General features: G+C 40.0%; 1 protein-coding gene across 1 annotated transcript in view; it reads right to left on the reverse strand.

The window, feature by feature from the left end:
* The window catches only part of USP31 (ubiquitin specific peptidase 31), a 132083-nt gene extending 111283 nt beyond the window's left edge, over nucleotides 1–20800 (reverse strand). The window contains exon 1 of the mRNA XM_020978613.2: nucleotides 20023–20800. Within this exon, the coding sequence (XP_020834272.1) occupies nucleotides 20023–20772 (750 nt within the window). The 5' untranslated portion in view covers nucleotides 20773–20800. The remainder of the gene's footprint in view (nucleotides 1–20022) is intronic.
* Nucleotides 20801–21499: the final 699 nt, after the last annotated feature.

Here is a 21499-nt window from a genome sequence, read left to right on the forward strand (position 1 = left end):
AATTTGAAAGCATGTTAACTTCTTTTTGTAATTTTCCATAGTTTCCCCCCCCCATTCTTACGATATTATTCATTAAAATAAAAATCATCATGCATCTCCTTTAAACTTGCATGGATTGTGTGCATGTATTTAGTTTATAAGTTAATATGACAAGATTTTAAATACCACTACTGAAGCAATAACTGATCAACTCCACAGATTTGAGAACCGGTCATTAAAGGATAATGACAAACAGCACCGCATCCTAAGAGCATCATGCGTCAAAAAAGACCTCGTTGGTCTCTCAGCAGAGACGAGGAAAAACAAAGAGCTTTCTGCACATTTGGGGATACAGAGGCTTGAAACAAGAAGACCCTCGTTGAACTGAATTGCAACAAAGTATACTGCAAAGAGCAGTATACTGGGAATCTATCACAAATCTAGTACCAGTAGATAACTCAACAAGCAACATTTATTTGATACTATGTTAGGCTCTGAGAATACAAAGACAAAAGCAAAACAGTCCTTGCCCTCAAGAAGCTTACATTCTAAAAGGAAAGCTAAAATGTGTACACACACACACACACACACACACACACACACATGCGCGCGCGCGCACACACACACACATTACACCCATATAGGTGGAAAGGCACTAGTAGCTGAGGAGATAAGAAAAGGCCTCAGGCAGAAGGTGGTATTTTTTGCTGAATTCTAAAAGAAACCAGGAAATTACAAGAATTAGAGGGGAGAAGGAGGTATATTCCAGACATGGGGAGTTGGAAGTGATCTTACAGATCCTTTAACCCACCTGCTGACACACAAATACCCACTACAACAGAGATTCTTAACCCCTTCTGTCTGCACCATGGACTCCTTTGACAGTTTGGTGAACCCTATGGAACCCTTCTCAGAATAATGTTTTTTAAATAATTGAAGGAAATGCTAAATTTCAGCTCAAGGTTAGTGAAAATATTCTGGACCCTATGTTAAGAACCCTCTGCTTTACAACATTTCTTCTTTTGCATGACTTCGTATGTATAATGGATATATTTCTTGCTTTCTCAAAGGTGGGGAAAAGGGAAAGGGAAAGATCTTGCAAATGAAAATAAAATTAACAAAAAAAAACACTTCATATGACTCAATATTTAGCCTCCCACTACTTCAGCACCAGTTTTTGTCTGTCTCTCTCTCAGTTCTCCTGAATTCATTTTAAGAAACACCTGTTCACAGAACACTGTACACAGTAACAGCCATGTTGTGCAATGACTAACTTTAATAGACTTAGCCCTTCTCAGCAATCAAACATCTAAGACATCTCCAAAAGTCTCATGATGGAAAATGCTATCCATATCCAGAGAAAGAACTATGGAGTTTGAATGCAAATCGAAGCATACTATTTGTTCTTTTTTTTTCTTCTGTTTTGTTTTGTTTCTTCTTTCTTGTGGTTCCCCCTATTGATTCTAATTCTTCTTTACAACAAGACTAATGTGAAAATAAATTTAATAGGAATGTATATGTAAAGCCTATATCAGATTGCATGCTGGCTTGGGGAGAGAGACAAGGAGGGAGAGGGAGAAAATTTAAAACTCAAAAGCTTATAGAAATGATTTTCGAAAACTAAAAATAAGTTAATTAATTTTAAAAAAAGAAACACCTGTTCAATACTTACTATACTCAAGGCACTGTGTTACATATTTGGGTTACAAAAACTAAAACAAAAATAACTTGCCCCTGTCCTCAAGAAGCTTATTACATTCCACTCAAAGATGCAACATGTAAACAATATAAAATAGTTTGAAAAGGCAAAGAGCATCAAAAATGATGAGAACAGGAAAGGTTTCAAATAGGAGGTGGCACATGAGCTAAGCTTTGAAAAAAGTTAAATGATTCTACGAGGAAGATATAATGAGGAAGTGCATTCCAGGCATGGGGAGAGGGTGGTGGCAGCCTAGACAAAGGCAGAAAAGTGGGAGGTAGGATGCCATGTTCAGGAAATAGCAAGTAGTACAGCTTATCTGGCATAGAAGGTGCATGAAAGAGGGTAATATGAAGCCTAAAAAGGTAGGATGGAGCTAGACTATAGCAGAGTTTAAATATAAAACAAAGGAGGTGGTATTTTATCCTACAGGTAATAGAGAGCCACCAAAGTTTCTCGAGCAGGGAGTAATGTCAATCACACCAAGCATTTATTAAGCACCTATTATGTGCTGTGGATCTGAGGATCCAAAGACAAAAATGAAACCCTTTGCATCTACCCTCAAGGAGCACAGATTTTACTGGAAGACCCAACATGTACAGGACTGGATTTTAGTGAGATTATTGTGGCAGTTCTATATGGGATAGATCAGTCAAGCCTAGGCAAGAAGCAATGACTGCCTGAAGGCTTTGAGGTAGTGGTATGTGAACAGAGTGAAGGGGATATATGTGATAAATGATGTGGACAAGACTGGTCAACTTATAGGATACAAGCATGAGGGAGAAAGAAGAGATCACTGAGATTGTAAACATTCATGACTGGAGGGTTAATGGTGACAGTATCAGGGAAGTGTAGAGGAGGCAAGTTTAGTGTGAAAAATAATATAGAAATGGGGTCAGAGCAAACAAAAGTAAGACTATACAAATGTAAGCAATTAACAAAATAAAACATTTTTTTAAAGTCTCCAGGACAAAAAAAAATTATACAGAAAATATATTCACATCATTTTGTTTAAATCTATTGAGGGCTGAGAGGTAGTATGACAGAATAGAGGGCCAGCCCTGGAGTCAGTAAAATCTGGATTCAGGTGTTACCTCTGATACAAATTGGTTACGTGACCCTGGATAAATCACTTAATCTCTCAGTGCCTCAGGCAACTTGCAAAGGCCCAGACCACCACTTCTATCCAAAAAATTCATGGGCCCTGGGAAAAATCAAAATTATATTAACTGACAAAGAATAAACTGTAACATTATGCTCAATTAAAACCACTCTTGTCTTAACTGAAGGCTACAAAACCACAGAGACTTGGTGATGTGAATCACATTTTTGGATCTCAATAATTCAGAGTTCTTTCAGCTCTGGCCTCTTGTCTTATGATCATGCAGTGCTTTCATTACAGAGTGCTCCATATTTATTTTTATGCTTCAGGGTACTCAACAAGAGTAGATACAATAATTTTAATTCATGAGTTCTCATAACAGCTTCATGAAATAAATGGACAGCAAATATTACTGCCTCCATTTCACAAGAAAGGAAGATGGAAGGGTTGGGGAGGAATAAGTTTAAATGCAAGCAACACAATATTAGCCACAAACAAGAGCCTCTTTATTACCTCTTTGTCATAGGAAATCAGTTCTCTTTGGACTTTGCACAGAATAATCTCCGTGACCCTAGTGCACATCTTAGGGGAGCATATGTCTCACTGTTATATGCTAAAACCCACCCCGAAGACTGTTGAACAAAGTTATAACTGTGGTCATAAGTGCCATGGAATCTTGCATTGGCTTAACATAAAATTATAATCAATCACTCATTATTTGTATTGTAAAATATGTAACTTTGGAAGCAAGGAAAAAGGGAAGGTTGTTGGTATTACTTTTGCCCCACAGAAAGCTTTTCTTCTTTAAAAAATTAAAAATTGAAAAAAATTTAGATTTTGGAACTTTAAAATTGTGAATAAAATGTTTGAGACATTCATATTGCTACTCAGACTTTACTCCCTGAAAATCTACATGATAGTAATATTTTTATGTTTAACCTATTAGGTCATTAAGTCCCCTCCAATTCTTTTAAAAAAAATTATCCTCTCACCCCTGCTTACTGAAAGATGATCGATACAGAACTCTCCAATATAAGAAAGAAATGTATTTCTTCCTTCAAGGGTCACTGCTATTTTCACTATAGGAGAAAGATAAGGAATCATCAATGACCTCTTTGCTTGTGGGCTTCTTCTTATTGATTTTTAACCCAGAAGTTAGTAAATATGTTACTATTCACCCAATCAGGCATTAAAGGTCTGAGAGCAGAATGAACATCTGCAGTCACATTCACTTATTTCTGTAGAGAATAGAAATTAGAAGTTCACTGCCCTAGCAATTTAGAAGAGAAGGGCAGGGAAAATCAACAATGAATTTTGAAATTATGAAATTATGAAACCAACCCTGGGATTTTGAGATTCATCAAAGAATTGATAGAATTGATAGTATTTCTCTATATTGAAAGATAAAGAGCTAAATATACCTAAATTCATAAGATATTCATTATATTTTAAGCTGTATTCATACATTCTCAAGAACATTATACAGGGAAAAAACTAACTTTCTAACGGATATTCTCTTGGCAATGTACATAGCTATGAATCCTATAACATAATAGTTGTACAGAGATCCCACCTGCAAGAAACCCAAAGGGCAAGAGAAAATCACCTCATGGATGTAAGCAGTCTGAAACATATAACCAACAAGGATTTATGTTCAAAAAGTGTTGTAAAAGATGTGATTAAAGACAGTAAAAAGCAGGAGAAAGAAGGGATAGTCACATAGCAAGAATGAAGGCTAATAAATGAACAGGATGAAATATGCCTCCTTCCCAGGTAACTGCAAGGGACTACAGGTGTGGAAGGTTGTCTGACGATGAGTGGGTTAGTTGAAATTACTTAAGAATTATTCTTTGTTGCAAGGAAGGGATTGTGGGGGTGAGCAGAGGATAATTATATTCAGAATATGTTATAACCTTTGGGCACAACAAATTGTGACACATTGATAGAGAGAAGACATATAAGAACCAATGAAGACTAAAGTATATAGAACCAGGAACACAATGTACACAATGACAAAAATGTAAATGGACCCCAAAACTGAACCTTGTGTAATTGTCATGACTTCTATCCTTTTCTTTGCAGAAGTGGGAGAGTATGACTGTGGAGTACTAGATATACTGTCAGACTCAACTGACACACACTGGTTGGTTTAGCTGAACCGTCTTCTTTGTTCTTTCTTTTTCTGTTCTTTGTTATAGGGGTTTCTTGGATGGGGGAAAAGGAGAGGTATTTTCAGAAATGAAATCACGAACAAAAAATATCAATTTTTTAAAGTTAAGACATCAATAAAAATTATAAAATTAAAATTAAAAAGAGATAAAGCAGAAATAAGAGGGGGGAAAAAAAGAAAATACAATGAGAAATAAAAAGTAGACAGCCTGAATGTTGTACAACTGTCCAGGAAGTATTAAAAAGAATCACAAGACGGCCTCTAGGAGATTGAGTAGATCTATATGGTAGTTATAGAAAGACATAGAAAACCATTACATAGGATAAAAAAAAAAGGCATAGATGGGGTGCCACCTGCATCAGTGGAGGGAATACCCATCATCATAAAATCATGAAACCACTCAAGTACTTTTTAAAATATTAAAATTATAATTGAATTACTCATCTGATATGTGGAGACCCCAAAAAATCCAAACAAAACAAAACAAAAACACCTACTTGACTTTGATAGTAAAGCCAAGTACTGCCTGCAAGTTTAGACAGTTGTTTACAGTTAATTCTGAGGTAATGCCAGACACTGTTACTGAATCTGTATTTGTGGTAACTTAGTGTTTATATGTGAGTTTGTGCCTAAGCTGCAATTTTCTTTTATCCTACTTTGCAAGATGGCATGACCAACTGCTATCATGGAGGAATGTTCTAGTCTGAAAATAATAAAATGTGATTTAATAATACTGTCAAATTAAATATGTGTCTGTGTACAATACATACATATGCATACAAATGCTATGAGACAGTCATCAAATATTTATTATTTACTCCATGTCAGGTACTCCCTAAGTGCTGGAGATAGAAAGTCAAAAAATATAATTCCTGCTCTCAAAAGGCTAACATTCTAGTGGGGGAGACAACATGGGGTAAAAAAAAAAAGACCCAGACAATTCTTACACATAAGAAGTACCCTGCAGACTACACAAATCCTAATGACCACAATAAAGAAACCTGGAAAGAAACATATACCATTTTTTCATCCAAAATTAGCATCTTACTCCTCTCACAGTGCCTGGCACAGAGTAAGCAGTTAATAAATACCTGTAGACCTGTTGACTTAATTGGCAAGATCAGCATCATCACAAAAAGGGTTGCCCCTACAACAACTTTAAGGCAAATATGTGTTTCAAACAACCATATACAAAAAAATGTAGCTTTGGTTTTTGATAAGAGGACACCTGATGATCATAACAATAACTAACTAAACTGTGGGCAAGATAATTCTTTTTTAAATCCAACTGACAAAATCCTTCAATGGCTTTCTGCCAAATAAAAGCCAAACTCTCTGGCCTGGTGAGTCAAGGCCTTCTACTATCAAGCGTTAACTTATCATTACATTCCTCTCACACACTATTGGCCTGCATACACTCTACCCTTCAGACAAACTGGACTATTTACCATCACCCAAATCTGTCAAATATTTTCCTAGTTCTTTGACTTTGCTCATGCCATTCCCTAGGTGCAGGATGCCCTCAGAACTCTCTTCTTTATGTTGAAATTTCACCCATTCTTTAAGTTCAAATGCTACCTCCCCTCTATGAAACCTTCCCAGATTTCCCCAAGTTAGAAATGATCATCCCTTCCTCAAAACTTCCAGACACTTTATCTACATCACTTTCACACACTTAAGTTTTGTGTACTTGTCAACCCTCCCTTCTAAACTGCAAGCTCCATGGAGGTGGGAACTGCCTCTTATTTATTTCTATAAATCTTCCCAAAAGTCTAGCCCAGCACTTTGAATGTACTTAATATTTGTCTAATTGAATTCTGTTGAATTGTCATTAACTGGTCTGCTGGCTCTTTGTTCCACCTCTCTGCTCTAGCACTGGCTGTCCCCATACCTAGAATGTACTGTATTTCCTCCTCACCTCCACCTCACAGCTCTTCAAGTTTTCTTCAAAACTCAGCTGAAGTACCACTTGCCACCTGATTCTCCCAGACACCAGCAATTTCCACCCCAAAAGGGTTGCCTTGTATTTTTGCATATATTCTGTATGTGTACACACACACACACACACACACACACACACACACACACACACACACACACACACACACATTGCCTCCCCTGATAAAATATAAACTTCATGAGGGCAAAGACTATTTAATCTTTGTATTTTTTCTCCAAAGCTTAGAGCAGAGCCTGGCACATAGCAAGAGGTTTATAAATGCTTGATGATTGCTTGATTGATTGACTGATTGAAAAGGCAGAGTGTTTAAAAAGCTAACATTATTTGTCAAATGGAAATTCTTGGGATGATTCTTTTATTCAGAACATGAACAGGCATCAAAACCTAAGCAAAAAAGAAGCAAAGGAGCAGATATTTCAAAATGTACAAATATTCAAACAAAGGTATGAGGATAAGTTTTCAAACTGTTCATAATTCTGCAACCAGATTTTTAACACGTAATGAATTAGCAGAGAAGAAACACAATACAGAGTATGTGAAAATGAATGACAACGTAAAGAATATTAGGACTAAAGCATTTCCATCAAAGGTAATGAGTCAATGTAACAGCAGCAAGGGAGAGGCACAATGGATAAACATTCATCTACATATTACCAAAAAAAAAAAAGGATATATACCCCATGCCTTAAAATTACTTTCTCAATGTCATCACAATATTCAATACTCTCCAGAAGATCAGTAAGAAAAATAAGGACCAAAACAAGTAACAGCTACTCTTAACATATCTGCAATCTCTAAGAAAAAAAATAATAAAAAGAATTATTGTGACACAAACTCTCTGGTAAAAACTTTTAGGGGATTTTAGGGGTAGACAAAAATATAGAGAAACTCTTTCAAGAACTACTAATTGGGGCTGCTAGGTGGCACAGTGGATAGAGCACTGGGCCTGGAGCCAGGAGGACCTGAGTTCAAATCCAACCTCAGACAAGTAACACTCACTAGCTGTGTGACTCTGGGCAAGTCACTTAACCCCAATTGACTCACCAAAAAGAAAAAGAAAAAAAAAACTACTAATGGCCAAAGAGTTTAAAGTATCCAGAAGTATGAAGAGTATCACACTAGATGAAGATGCCTATAAGTTATAACACTTCCTGATTAATGTAATCTATATCTTCAGCAATCAACCCTATTTGAAATATAAGCTGTTCTTTCACTAGATACTGATTCATTCAATTCAACAAATATTTATCAAATGCCTACTGCATGCAAGTTACCATTAAAATTAGGAAATGATAGGAAAGGTGAAGGGAGCTGAAAGGGAGAATAAGACACCCTAAAGCCAAGGAACAGGGTTTCCTTTTTTAAGTGTTCCCAGTCAATACAAACAGGTTAGGTATATGGTATTTATAAAATATGCAAATAATCTCTTCCCATGCTGGACTATCCTCCACTCAATCTTCAAAGTGATCTTTCTAAAGTGCAGGTGTGACACATCACCCCTCTCCCATTCAATAAAATCCAGTGGATCCATATTACCTCCACAATCAAATATAAAACCCTCTGTTTGGCATTCAAAGCTCTTCATAAGCTGCCCCCTCCTACCTTTCCAGTGTCATTATACCTTTCTTGCAAGTACTCTGATCCAGACCCCGGTCTCTTTCTTGTTTCTTGAATAAGAGAATCTATCTCCCAAGTCTGAATTTTCACAGGCTGTCCCAGCTAAAATCCCACCTTTACAAAAAGCCATTCCCAATCCCCCTTAATACTAGTATATTCTCTTTGTTGATTATCTCCTATTTGTCTGGCAGAGATCAGGTTTGTACATAGTTATTTGCATGTTCTTCACACACACATACACACACACACACACACACACACACACACACACACACCCTTTGGACTGTGAGGTCTTTAAGAGCAGGGATTTTCTTTGTATCTCCAGTGCTTAGCACAGTGACAGGAACAACAGAACATTAACAAATGCTTGTTGAATCACTGACTAATAAAAATTCTATGACATTTTAAAGAAAATGAATATATACATAGACCAAGAGGTAAAAATTGATTGCTATGTTTAATAAGTACCAAGAACAGTATTTTCTAATTAGCATAGCCTTCCAACTACTATTGCTTTTTTTAATGGGGGAGGGAATTAGCAAAGGAGAGGAGTATGCTTTATTAGAAGGATCAGAGGATCTGAGGCTAAAGATCAATTTTAAATCAAATTACTTAAGAAACTTTGCAAGACAGTATCAGGGAATAGGGCCAAGCCAGCTTGATATGTATCCAGGATACATACTAACAAAGACAATTCAGAGAGGGGGTTTATATTACTGCAATGGACTTCAGACTATGCCATCAGCATTTCTTCAAAAATGTTAGTACTCCCCCTACTCTCCCACATTGTCTATCCATTCATAAATTCAGTTCATTAGCAATATGACTTACTGCTGACTTCAGAGAGCATTTTAGCCCACAGGTAATGAATGCAACTAACCCACTGACACATTGACAAGTGCTCCTCATAAAAGTTCACCTGGATTCCTCCTCTCCCCATCATTTCACACCACTCTGAATATGTAGCTATTGTTATTAAAAACTCCTACCTAGGGGCAGCTAGATGGCATAGTGGATAGAGCATTGTCCCTGGAATCAGAAAGACCTGAGTTCAATTCTGTCCTCAGACACTTGACACTTACTAGCTGTGTGACCCTGGGCAAGTCACTTAACCCCATTGCCTTGCCAAAAAAAAAAAACTGCTACCTGTGTGTGTAAATGTGTCTGTGTTCAGGCTATAACTTTCTATGATTCCTAAAGAAGAAATTTTTCTAAACTCACAGAACTTCCTTTATGTATATCTTTATTATGCCTTCCCTTTGTGTAACTCATTCATTCACTTGTTCACTCAATGAACGAACTTGGAGAGATCAGCTTAGAAGTCATTACTATAGAAGCAACTGTGGAATACCTGAAAGTAGGTGAGATTTCCTAAGAAGCGATTTTAGAGAGAGAATCATAAGAGCCTCAGGACAGAACTCTGAGGAATGGCCACAGTTAAGGTATAAGGCAAAGGTAAAAAGTTAGATTCTGAGAGGGAGACAGAGAAGAAAAGGCAGTCTGCTATTGAAAGAGTATTAGATTTTAATTTTGTAGAACTCTGTTCCAGTTCTGTGGTTCTAACTCTTACAAACTGTCCTCAAAGGATCTTACAATCTAATGGGGATGGATAGGAGAGTAAAATATACTCAAATATCTATAATACAAGTAAAAATATGCTTAAAGTACATTGGAAATTCCAAGTAGCACAACATGAGAGCTCAGAGGAGGGAAGGACCACAGCTATCTGGGGATAATCAAGAAAGGCTACATGGAGATTTGGGCAGCTGGGCTTTGAAAGAAGAAAAGGATTTTCAAGAGGCAAAGATATGGAAGGTGTTCACTTCAGTCACAGTGGATGGTATGAGCTAATGCACAAAACAGGAGAGACAAGAAGGGATCTTGAAACAGCTGGGGAGTCCAGACAAATTGGAATATGGTCCACATTCAATCAACCAGCCAGCAGTTATTAAGCACATTCTATGTGCCATGCCCTGTAGTAGGTGCTGGGAACATATAGACAAAACTTAAAGTTTGTATCTTGATAATGGGAAGCTAGGTGGTGCAATGAATGGAGCACCCAGCCTGGAGTTACGAAGACTCATCTTGCTGAATATAAATCTGGCCTCAGACACTTCCTAGCTGAGTAACCCTAGGCAAGTCACTTAACCCGGTTTGCCTCAGTTTCCTCATCTGAAAAATGAGCCAGAGAAGGAAATGGCAAACGACTGTAGCGTCTTTGCCAAGAAAACCCTAAATGGGTCACAAAGAGTAGGACACAGCTGAAAAATGACCAAACACACGTCTTGACAACACATACATATGTAAATGCATACAAAATAAATGCAAGCACGGGGGTGAGGCAGGGAAACACCAGCAGTTGCCAATGTCAGGAAAAGCTTAATTTAGAAGGTTATAAGCTAAGTTTTGAAGGAAACAAGGGATTGTAAGAGGCAGAAGTAAGAAGAGAATGCATCCCAGTCATGGGGGACAGCCAATGCAAAAGCGCAGAGGAGGGAAATTGAGTATAGTGTATGAGGAATATTAATGGGAATAGTATGAAATGTAGCTGAAAATGCAGGTTAGACTCAGATTGTGAAAGGCCATGAATAACAAGCTGAGGAACCTACATTTTATTTGGTAAGCAGTGGAGAACCACTGAATGTTGGGGGATTATGAATCCTTAAGGATATATGTTAGGGGCTCATGAATCCTTAAGGAGTCTATGGATAGATTTCAAATCTGTGAACTTGGATTGGAAAAAAAATTACATCTTTATTTTAACTAACCTCTAACTGAAATTTCACATTTTTTCAATTATGAATTTTTTAAATGTTATTCTGAGGAGTTCATAAGCTTTACCAAACTGCCAAATAAGTTCATAACATCATGAAATAGGTTAAGAACCTCAGTTTTAGAAGATAGGAATGAAGTGATCTGCTTCACCAGGAAAAATATTTTGGCAGTGATGTGAAGAGTGGATTGGAGAGGGGAGTGTCTACTCTAGAGCAACAAAATCTTTTAGGAGGCTATTACAGTAGGCCAGGGAGAGGCAATGAAGGCCTAAAGTGTGAAGAGAAAGAAAAGGAATAGATGATTACCATGGCTTGGCAACTGCTTGGATATTGGTGGGGGGGGGCAGAGATGGTGGTCAAGACAGGGAAGAGATAAAGATATTGAGACTTTGCACTTCAGTAACTAAGAGAATGGTAATTCCATCATCAAAAAATAAGTAAATTAGGAGGATGAGCAGGGTAATGAAGTCAGCTTCCTATCTGGTCTCTCTGCCTAGTTCAGTCACATCATGCTGTCTGCCACCACTACCAGACTAATCTTTCCAAAGGATAACTTCCATCATGACACTTTCCTGCCCAAAAAACCATAGCTGCGTCCGCACCTTCTCTATCAAACCCTAACTCTTGTGTCTGACTCTCAAAGGCTCCCCTCTCCAGCCCTCCCTACTTTCCCCAAAACACACATATGCTTATCAAATTTTATTTCACACCACTCCCTAAAACTGAGCCCTCAAATATAGGCAGCCAGTAGCTCAAGAACACAGAATTTAGAACTAAAAGGGGCCTTGGAAATCATCCAATTAAATCCCCTCATTTTATAGATGAGGAAATTAAAACTCAGAAAGATTGATTTGCCCAAAATCAAACAGAAAGTTCAAAAAGGAGTCAGAATGTGAACTTAGCCTCTTTAACTGCAAATTCAGTCATCTTTCTGCTACTTTCTGCTACATATTTCCTCTCCTCACTGACTCAAGCACACACCACGCTCACTCTAATCTCTATGCTCTTTCTCATGTGCTTCCTCCTTCTACACACACTTGAAATATTCTCTCCTCCTCTGTACAATCCAAGTTCTATTGATTCTTCAAGCTCAGAGTTAGCTCCAGTATCTTTCCATGAAAAATATTTCTTTACCATTTTAATCCTGGGTGACCTCTCTTTTCCTTGAGCTCATAATTATAGTCAGTATAGTTTAGTACTTTTTTCTTTTTTTTTCCCTGTCCCAAATGCCTAGACTATAATCTTTCTGCAAGCAGGAACCATGTCTTTCCTGGATCCCATAGCACCAAGCACTCAATAAATACTTACAAATGATGCTAAAGTTAACAGCTGATTGAACTTTGTAGAAGCATTTTTTTAAATTAAGAAAAAGGACACAAACAGTAAGGTTACCCTAAATGAAAATAAACTGATCTAACTAAAAGGGGTTTTCAACATACAAAGGGAGGAAGAAGAACAAAAGTTTCAGATCCATGAGAACTAGAGAGTGAGTAGGTGGGGGTAGGAAGATTGCTAAGAGTAGGATCATAGAGCTAAAAGGTATCTTAGAGAAGATCTAGTCCAACTCCCCAATTTTACAGATGAGGAAACTGAGGCCCAGAGAAATTGACTTGCCCAAGATTATACAGGTTTTAAGTGTTAGAGCCAGGCTTTGAACTCCCTTTCTCCAACTGCAATTTTAGCCCTCTTTCTGCTCTGCCTCCTGTCTCTATGTTACTCTCACACATGTCCCTCCCCACCTTAATCCTTTTAAGAAAAAAGGCTTCACCCTAGTTCAAAGTGGCAATATGGTTCAATGGCCTGGTGATGGTGTGCAAACAGCCAAGCATGCCACAACTTAAGCTGCTAGACCTCTAAAGCACGTGATTACATCCAACATGCTAGAAACAGGAAAGCCTATGAGCTTTTCTGACAACTTAGCGGGACAGGTTTTACGTGCCTGATCATGTGCAGTCACAACACAGGAGATACATTAACAAGACTGATAAAGAACTGACTGAAAGAAGAGGATCCAATTCTGTTTCCCATGTTTTCCCTCAGATCAGTAACCTCAAGTTCAAATCTCATTTGTTTCAAGTTTCATAACAAAAAAGTATCTAAATCTTTGTTTCTCTTCAGACTCATTAATACAGTTACATATCTTCCTGAACAAAGAGTTACACCATATTCTTTCAGAGAACTGCAAGATAGCTCAAAGTAGGCCTCAGGTTTGAGATCACAGCCACAAAGGCTAGGTCTGGGTAATGCATTTGTCATAGACAGGGAAGCAAGAGATGAATGGATGATCAAGGCATGGCACTAACATCTGATTTCCTATAACATGAATTAAACTTTGGGAGTCACCCAGGAAATAACTTCTTCAAGTGATTCAGACTTTATTGACTCACAACGGGCAGGAAATCTAACCTGAGGTTGTAAAGCAATGAGGTGAGGAAAGGAAAAACAGTGTCTGCAGGGCTGAAACAAGAGGACATCTTCCAACTTAAGAGCAAGTCTTATTTCAGGATCTGTGGTCCTTGCCTTCTCCCTTCATATGCTCCAGGAAGAACTACATTCATTCTTTCTGACTTTGTTAAAAAAAAAAACCCACTTCACAGATTTATATTCTGGATAATCCAACAAGAAACATGTAAGTTCACTGAAATCCAGGCAAAACTGCCCATCTCTTCTTTTTGCTTTTAACTTTGATGGAAACGTACTAGCAGGAAACATTACACAGATTTGTAGTAAAAGGTGCTAATGAAAGCATGAAGCCATAACTGGTGACACTGAAATACTTTCTTCCCTACTAGACTATATGCTCTTTGAGTACAGTGGACTTTATCTAAAATAGGGATTCTGAAAATGGATTTCATGGATAAATTTTAAGATGCCCATGAACTTGAATTGGGAGGAGGATGTACTTATCCTCTAACAGAAATTTAACATTTCTTTCAATTAAATTTTAAATACAATTTTTAAAAAAGCATTATTCTGAGAAGGGATCTAAAGGCTTCAGACTGCCAAAAAGTGTTCTTGATACAAAAAAGGCTAAAAATCATTGGTCTAACAAATTTTTGTATCCTCTACAAATAGTAGGTATTCATTAAGTGTTTGTTGAATGAAGTAGATTTTATTCTATACTCAGCCACTAATTTGTTGGGGGCTTTTGTTTAATTGTTTGTTTTTAAATAAAGACTGGATCCCCCTATCTTTTCCAGACTGCAAGTGCAAAGGCTACTCAGAGGCTACCTCCCATTGTCGATCAGGAGTGGAGTTTTGACCTGCTGGTTCCATTCCTTCTTAGGCAACCTGGTCCCCTTGCTGTGCACACTGGAGGGTTCACCATACAGATGCCAGATTTAGTGTGGACACCCAATCAGCTTAGCCCAACGCACCTCAGCACTCCCTAGCTAATTGGTTCTCAAAGTGTGGTCCAAGGCTCCCAAGACCCTTCTAGAGGCTCCCTGAGGGCAAAATTATTTTCATCAAAATATTAAGACATTATCTGCCTAATAAAATGCTGGGCCCTTTTCATCTACATTATCTATGTAAGGATGGATTTTCTTTATATACTTCAAGCAAAACAACATATCATAACAGATTGAATGCAGAAGCAAATATGAGAATCCAACTGTTTTCTATGAAATCAGACATTAAGGATATTTGCAAAAATATGTAAAATAATACCACTGTTCTCACTACTTTTTTGTTTTATAAAATATAGTTATTTTTCATTGAAAATGTTACTTATGTTAACAGGTAACAAGTTTAGCATTGTAGGTATCTCAGTGGATAAAGCACTGAAACTGAAGTTAGGAGGACCTGAGTTCAAATCCAGCCTCAGACATTTATTAGCTTCCTAACCCTGGGCAAGTGGCTTAATCCCTGTCTCAGTCTACTTTTCTCTAAAATGAGGATAATAGCACCTACCTCTTGAAGTTGTTGTGAGAATCAAACAAGATAGTAATTGTAAAGTACTTAGCACAGTGTCTAGCATATAGTATTACATAAATGTTAACTATTAGCTATTTTTATCTTTAAATTAATTAATAGTTTCAAATTTCATTGGTCTTAATTTCTAATGCAATAAATATCAATAGATATAACCACTAGTGTGCTGGTAAATGTTTAATAATCGGGGGGGATGTACCCATGACACAGTTTTAATTTTAATCTGCCATACTGACATTTTCTCCATCACTTTCTTAAGTCTAGACAATCAACAAAAAAAATAAATCAAACCCTGATTTATATGTAGTTTGCAAATTTCTGAGGGGTAAATGCTTACATTAAAAATTTAACAATGGCCTTGCAGGTAGGAGCTAGTTCCAGCACATCCCTGGATATAGTCTACATAAACAAAAGCTCTCTGGAGTCCTCAATAATTTTTAAGAATGTAAAGGATTCAAAAAAAGTTTAAGAATTCCTTTCTTAGCTCAAGAGGTCTACCAAGCTCAGCCTTCCTAGAACTGAGATTACAGGCATGCTCTATAACTATCAGCCATCAATATGTAATGGAACCTCAAACAAGATATTTGTTTTCTCCATAAGTTAGCTATCTTCTTTGAATGGTTGGCATGTGTCCTTTACTAATTGTAAAAAAGAATATAAAGAAGATCTAAGTCAGATAAAATCTGTAAATACTCCCAGGCACCTCAGACATTGATGGTATAGAGGAGATATACCAAGTGCTGGTACCGCTGTTACTAGACTAAAGCAAAAAGCTGTTTCCCTAAAAACAGTACATTCAGACATTAAGAAGTTTCAATTTTGAGTAACAATTACAAGCTACAGTTACTACCAAGCTAATTTAGAGAGGTCATCTAGGGGAGGGCCAAGTTACAATAGTATCATCAAGTGATAAGTGAAAGCAACAAGTTAGCTATTGTAATAAATAGGTGATGCCAAGAGGGAAGAACAAAGCTACTACAGATCAGGAAAACAAATATTGGAGCTAGGGTGAAAATAGTGCCTGATGTAACAAAAATGGGTGCCAGTTATTTGTATTTTTTTTAATTAGGAATTGGATATGATGAGATGGGAACTCTACAGTCCCTTCCAGATTAAAATCTATGACCCTAAGATCCAAAGATGTTAAATTAGGAATCATACCAAGTCCTTAGGTAAGATCAATCAACCAACCCCCAGGATTATGCCCGTCCTTCAAGGCTCAGACTAGGTGCTACCTCCTCCTTGAAGGTCTTCCTCATTCCCCTCCCCACCCCAGTTTTTCAACTCAATCTCTCCCCTCAAATTCCCTTGTATTTCCTTATCTACAGATTTCCTATTTATTACCCCAGACCCAATCCCAGTAGATAATAGAACCCATTCAGGGCAAATACTGTTTCATTTTTGTCTTTAAATGCCCAATACCTGGCATAGTTTCTTGCATATAGTAGACAGTTCATATCTATTGAACAGAATTGGAATGAAAAAACAGACCTTTAATAAATCGTGTAGCCCATCCAAAAGCAGTTTAGTTTACCAAATCCCTTGGGCTCCAAACAATGTGGGTTAGAGAGTAAAAATAATAATAATGATAGGAAAAATGAGAAGGAAGCTAATTTTGAACACAATTATTTTCTAAATGAGATCTCGTAACCAAGTATTTAAGGAACTAAAGACAAAGATAGAAAGGGCTTTTACAACCACCCCCTTCCACCTCAAACAAGGAAAACCGATAAATTGTCGTTTACCCAGCTCTAGTCTTTTCCTTGAGCATCAAGTTCCATAACACCAGTTGCTTGTTGGATATAGCTAAGTGGATGTCCAGGAAGCATCTCAAATACATATCTCAAAGAAAATTCATTATCTTGTGTCCCTTTGACCCACGAGCCCTCCAAAATTCCCTATTTTTGTTGAGGGTACAACCATCCAGACCCATGATTTCAGAGTCATCCTCGACTCTTCTTTCTTACTCCCATATCAAAGCAGTTACCAAGCCTTGTCAATTTTACCTTCACAGCATCTTTCTCAGACATCCCCTTCTCTCCACTCATAAAGCCACTTAAGGTCTTAATCACCTCACCTGAACTACTGCAACAACCCAACTAGACTCCCGGGCTCCCAGTTCTCATGTAACACTTTATGCCTTTTACACAGGTTATTTTACCAAGATTAGAATGCAGTCCCTTCTCAGCCCTGCCTCTTAGAATCCCTAGCTTTCTTCCAAATTCAACTGATGTGTCATCCACCGAACAGAAAGTCTTTCCTGACCCCCCCCCCATCCCTTCCAGTCTTCTTACATCTTACTCACCCCATGTACTGTAGCATCCAGTAACTCTGGCCTCATTGCTGGTACTATAACTAAATGACCTCCATGGCCTGACTCTGGGCATTTTCTCTGGCCTCCCCCATACCTGGAATGCTTCCCTTGCCTCATCTCTGCCTCCTAGCTTCCTTTGAGTCTAGTTAAAATCCTACCTCATATAGGAAGCCTTTCCCCATCCCTTGGGGGGGGTACCTGGTACCTTCTCTCTGTTGATTGTTTCAAGTTTATCCTACATATAGCTTATTTGTACATAGTTGTTTACATGTGGTCTCCCCCATTAGATTGAGAGCTCCTTGAGAGCAGGGTCTGTCCTTTACCTTTCATTATGTATCCTAGTATTTAGCACAACATCTGACACAAAGCAGGCATTTAATAAATGTTAATTGACTGACTTGTGCTCTCTCTATCCTACTCAAACTATCATTTATATATTTGTCTGAATACATGTTAGATTTCTCACTTTCCCCATCCCCCTCCCCAAGTAGACTATTAGATCATGGGAGAGGCAGGAACTACTTTTCTTTTCTTTCTTTTGTTCCTCAAACCTACCACTAGTGCCTTGCACATTATGGGCACTCATAAATACTAACTGGAATGGATGGATTCCATTTCTGATGGCTTATCCATCCTTCAATCCCATTTCAAATATGACCTCATTTATGAAACCTGCCCTGATCCCTCCTTCCCAACCTCACTGGACCTCCCCATTACATTTTGTTTGTACCTTTTATGGTACTTTTTCAATTCTTCCTGCTATGTATGGAGATGCATCCTGGAATAAAGGGGAGAATGCTGGGATCAGAAAGATCTGCCTCCAAATCCCACCTCTGACAACTAGCTATGAAATCAAGAACAAACTGTTTAATCTCTCTGAGCCTCAGTTCCCTCATCTGTAATATGAGGGAGTTGGACTAGGTAACTCCAGATCTCCATCTATGATCCAATATAGGGTCATCTGTGTATTTGCTTCATCTCTTCCTGCCCCTCCCTCCACACATAAGGAAGGCAGAAGCCCCTTGAGGGCAGACAATAAGCCCTACTCCTTTTAGTATCACTCTCATAATGCCTTTGTAAGAAATGGCTCTGAATATTTGTTGTTGTGAATGCTCTGGTGCACAAATCCTTCAAATAACAGCCTGTTCTTTGTGTCAATCAAAAGTATTTTAATTTAATAAATGTTTGCTGTATTGATCACAAATTTTCTTAAATCTTGAAGAGTGGAATAGGAACCTATTGACTTCTACTAATGATCATAGTTTTAAAAAACTGGTCATTTTTAAGACAATCAGACATCTGGGCCAAGTGAATAAAGAGCCAGGAAGATAGGGACTCAAGTCCTGCCTTTGACATACATTGGCCTTGTGACCCCCAGGGGTTACAATTTCTCCATGATCTAGGCTGCTCTCTAAGACTACAAATTAGGGAGAAGGTGCCAACCTGCAACCTGTACTAACTTTCCTTTCAGAGGAGTTCTTTTTTTTACCAGGTCTAATTCCTATCCATCCATAAGATTTCTTTATCAATGCTAAACACAATTTACTTATAAATCATTCTGAACTTCTACAACTACTGACACATTTCTGTTCTCAGCTTCTTTACTGGATAATGATAGAAAGTCAGGTAACATGGTGAGGGGAGGAGAAAGGATAGATAATATTCCCATTGGAATGTTTGCTTTAATGTTTTGTTTTCCATTTTTACCCAAACTTACAGTGCTATATAATACCCTTTAAAAGCGTGAAAGATTATAGCTAACACAGAGAGATACAAAGAAAGAAACTGAAAACATGACTTTTGATAGCTTGTTAAAGTCTTTTCTGATTTCTTGGATTTTTTTTTTAATATATTCAGCCTTGGTGTACTTCTTTCTTTGTCAACTCTCAGAACCAAGCATTCACATTCGAAATGCAAGAGTACTCTTTTTAAAACACCCAGGTCAGAACATAAACTCACAGTAGTGTAGTTCTCAAAATGCGAAGAATAAGACTAAATGTCAGGTCAAAATAGGAATCTCTAATTTTGTTCTTTTTTTAAAAAAAAAAAGAAAAGAAAGAAAGAAACCATCAAATGAAATCAAGTGAAAACCCCTCCGTGAAATCTGTTAAGAAGTGGAAACTCTCTTAAGGGAAACACACATCCTTCTGTTTAGCAAGATCCAGAATTCAGCCTATATGAACAGTAATGAAAAATTTTTCTGACTAGGAGACAAAACTACCAGTCCAGCCAAACCATGTTAGATTTCTGCGTGTATCAGGGAGTGAAGGCAAGGGAGAGATGGAGAAAGGAAGGAACGGAAACTACTCCAAATCGCAATTCACTGAGGCCCCAGTGAGACTCGGATGCCCAACCTGCCCCAGGGTTGCAATAAAGTCACCAGACCTAAGCAGCCCCCCAACCGTGCCCCTACTGAGGCCAACCGCAGCCCGGTCTCCTCGCTATCTTCCCAGGTGGCAAAGGCAGGCGCTCACCTTAAAGTCCCGGCTGTGTTGCGGGGTATACTCCAGAGTCCACAGCGCCCGCACCAGGTGTGCCAGCTGTTCCGTGACCTCGCCCTTGCCCTGCTGGCTGCGGGAGAAGGGGAGTCCGTTGGCCTGGTGGCCGTCCTCTGGGGCAGAGGAGTCGGGGGTCTCCTGCCCGCCGCCGCCCCGGTACTGCTCCAGGGCCAGGTACTCGGCGAAGAGCTCCGTGTTGCTGAGACACTGCAGGGTGGCGTTCATGAAGCAGGTGTTGCCATGGTTCTTGAGCCCTGCCACGCCGGGCACCGGGTCGCCCCCGGCCAGGCACAGCAGCTCGGCCGGGGGAGGCGGCGTGGGCGCGGCGGGGGGCGGTGGCGGCGGCTGCCGCTGCTGCTGCTGCTGCTGCTGCTGCTGCGGACAGCGCTGGGGCGGGGCGGCCGGCCCGGGCCCGGGCCCCGGCGGGAAGCAGCTGCGAAAGCCCACGGGGCCGAGGGCGCTGCTGGGGGATCGTCCGCGGCCGGGCAGCGGGGGGCTCTCGGAGCTATAGTGCGACAGAGTGGACAGCGTCTTCAGGACCCGGCTCATAAAGCTGCCCACCGAGCGGGCGGAGGAGGGCGAGGCCGGGGAGCCGCCGCTGCCGCCGCCGCCCGCCCGCCCACTCCGAAACAGCCTCTTGCTAAAGGAGCGCTTCTCCTTCCCGCTTGGCGCCGGCCCCGTAGCCACAGCCGGCCCGGGGGCCGCGGGCCCCGTTACCTTGGACATGGCCCCGGCTCCCTATGCACATCCCCTCTTCCCTCCGCAGCCCGCCCGCCTCCGCCCCCCCCCGAGGCCGCCGCCGCCGCCGCTGCTCCTGCTCCAGCCGCTGCCGAGCTGCATCCCCCGCCCCCTGCGCCTCGCGGGCTCCCGGGGAGGGCGACGACACCCGAGAGAGGGACCCAGCAAGAGGCACAGGCAAGAGGCGGCGACCCACGGGCTCGCGGCCCCGGCACAGCTGGAGGGCAGTCACGTGGCCTCCAACCCCAAAGCCTGGGAGCCGGCCGGTGGCCAGGGACGCGGGAGGGCACGCTCCCTCCTCCATCCCTACCCCCCCCGCGCGCGGAAGTTGAAGTTGAAACGGCGGCCATGTCGACTGTGGGAACGGAGTCTTCTCATCACTGCCACGGGAGCCCTCGTTTGCTCTGGGCACAGCTCCGCTAGGTGAAGCCAGAGCGTGGCCATGTCTAGTGTGGGCAAGATTCTATCCCAGGGTGGAAAGTCCGCTGGATAGGTTTGTTGCTGTTTTGCTTGGATCTAGGGGAAGGGAGGGAGAATAGGACTGATCGGACTCTGCAGAGTCGACGATAGCGCCCCTACCGTGGGTACAAAAGCTTTGGAAAACTTGTAGAAATCCAACAGATGCAACCTGAGAAGAAAAGTACCTGTACCAAAGGTTCTAAAGATCACTATCACACTGGCGCTTAGGTGGTGTTATATGCAGCTTCGGCCAAGC

Source organism: Phascolarctos cinereus, unplaced genomic scaffold (assembly GCF_003287225.1).
Source record: "Phascolarctos cinereus isolate Bilbo 61053 unplaced genomic scaffold, phaCin_HiC Scaffold_4;HRSCAF=312, whole genome shotgun sequence".
Lineage (NCBI taxonomy): Eukaryota > Metazoa > Chordata > Mammalia > Diprotodontia > Phascolarctidae > Phascolarctos > Phascolarctos cinereus.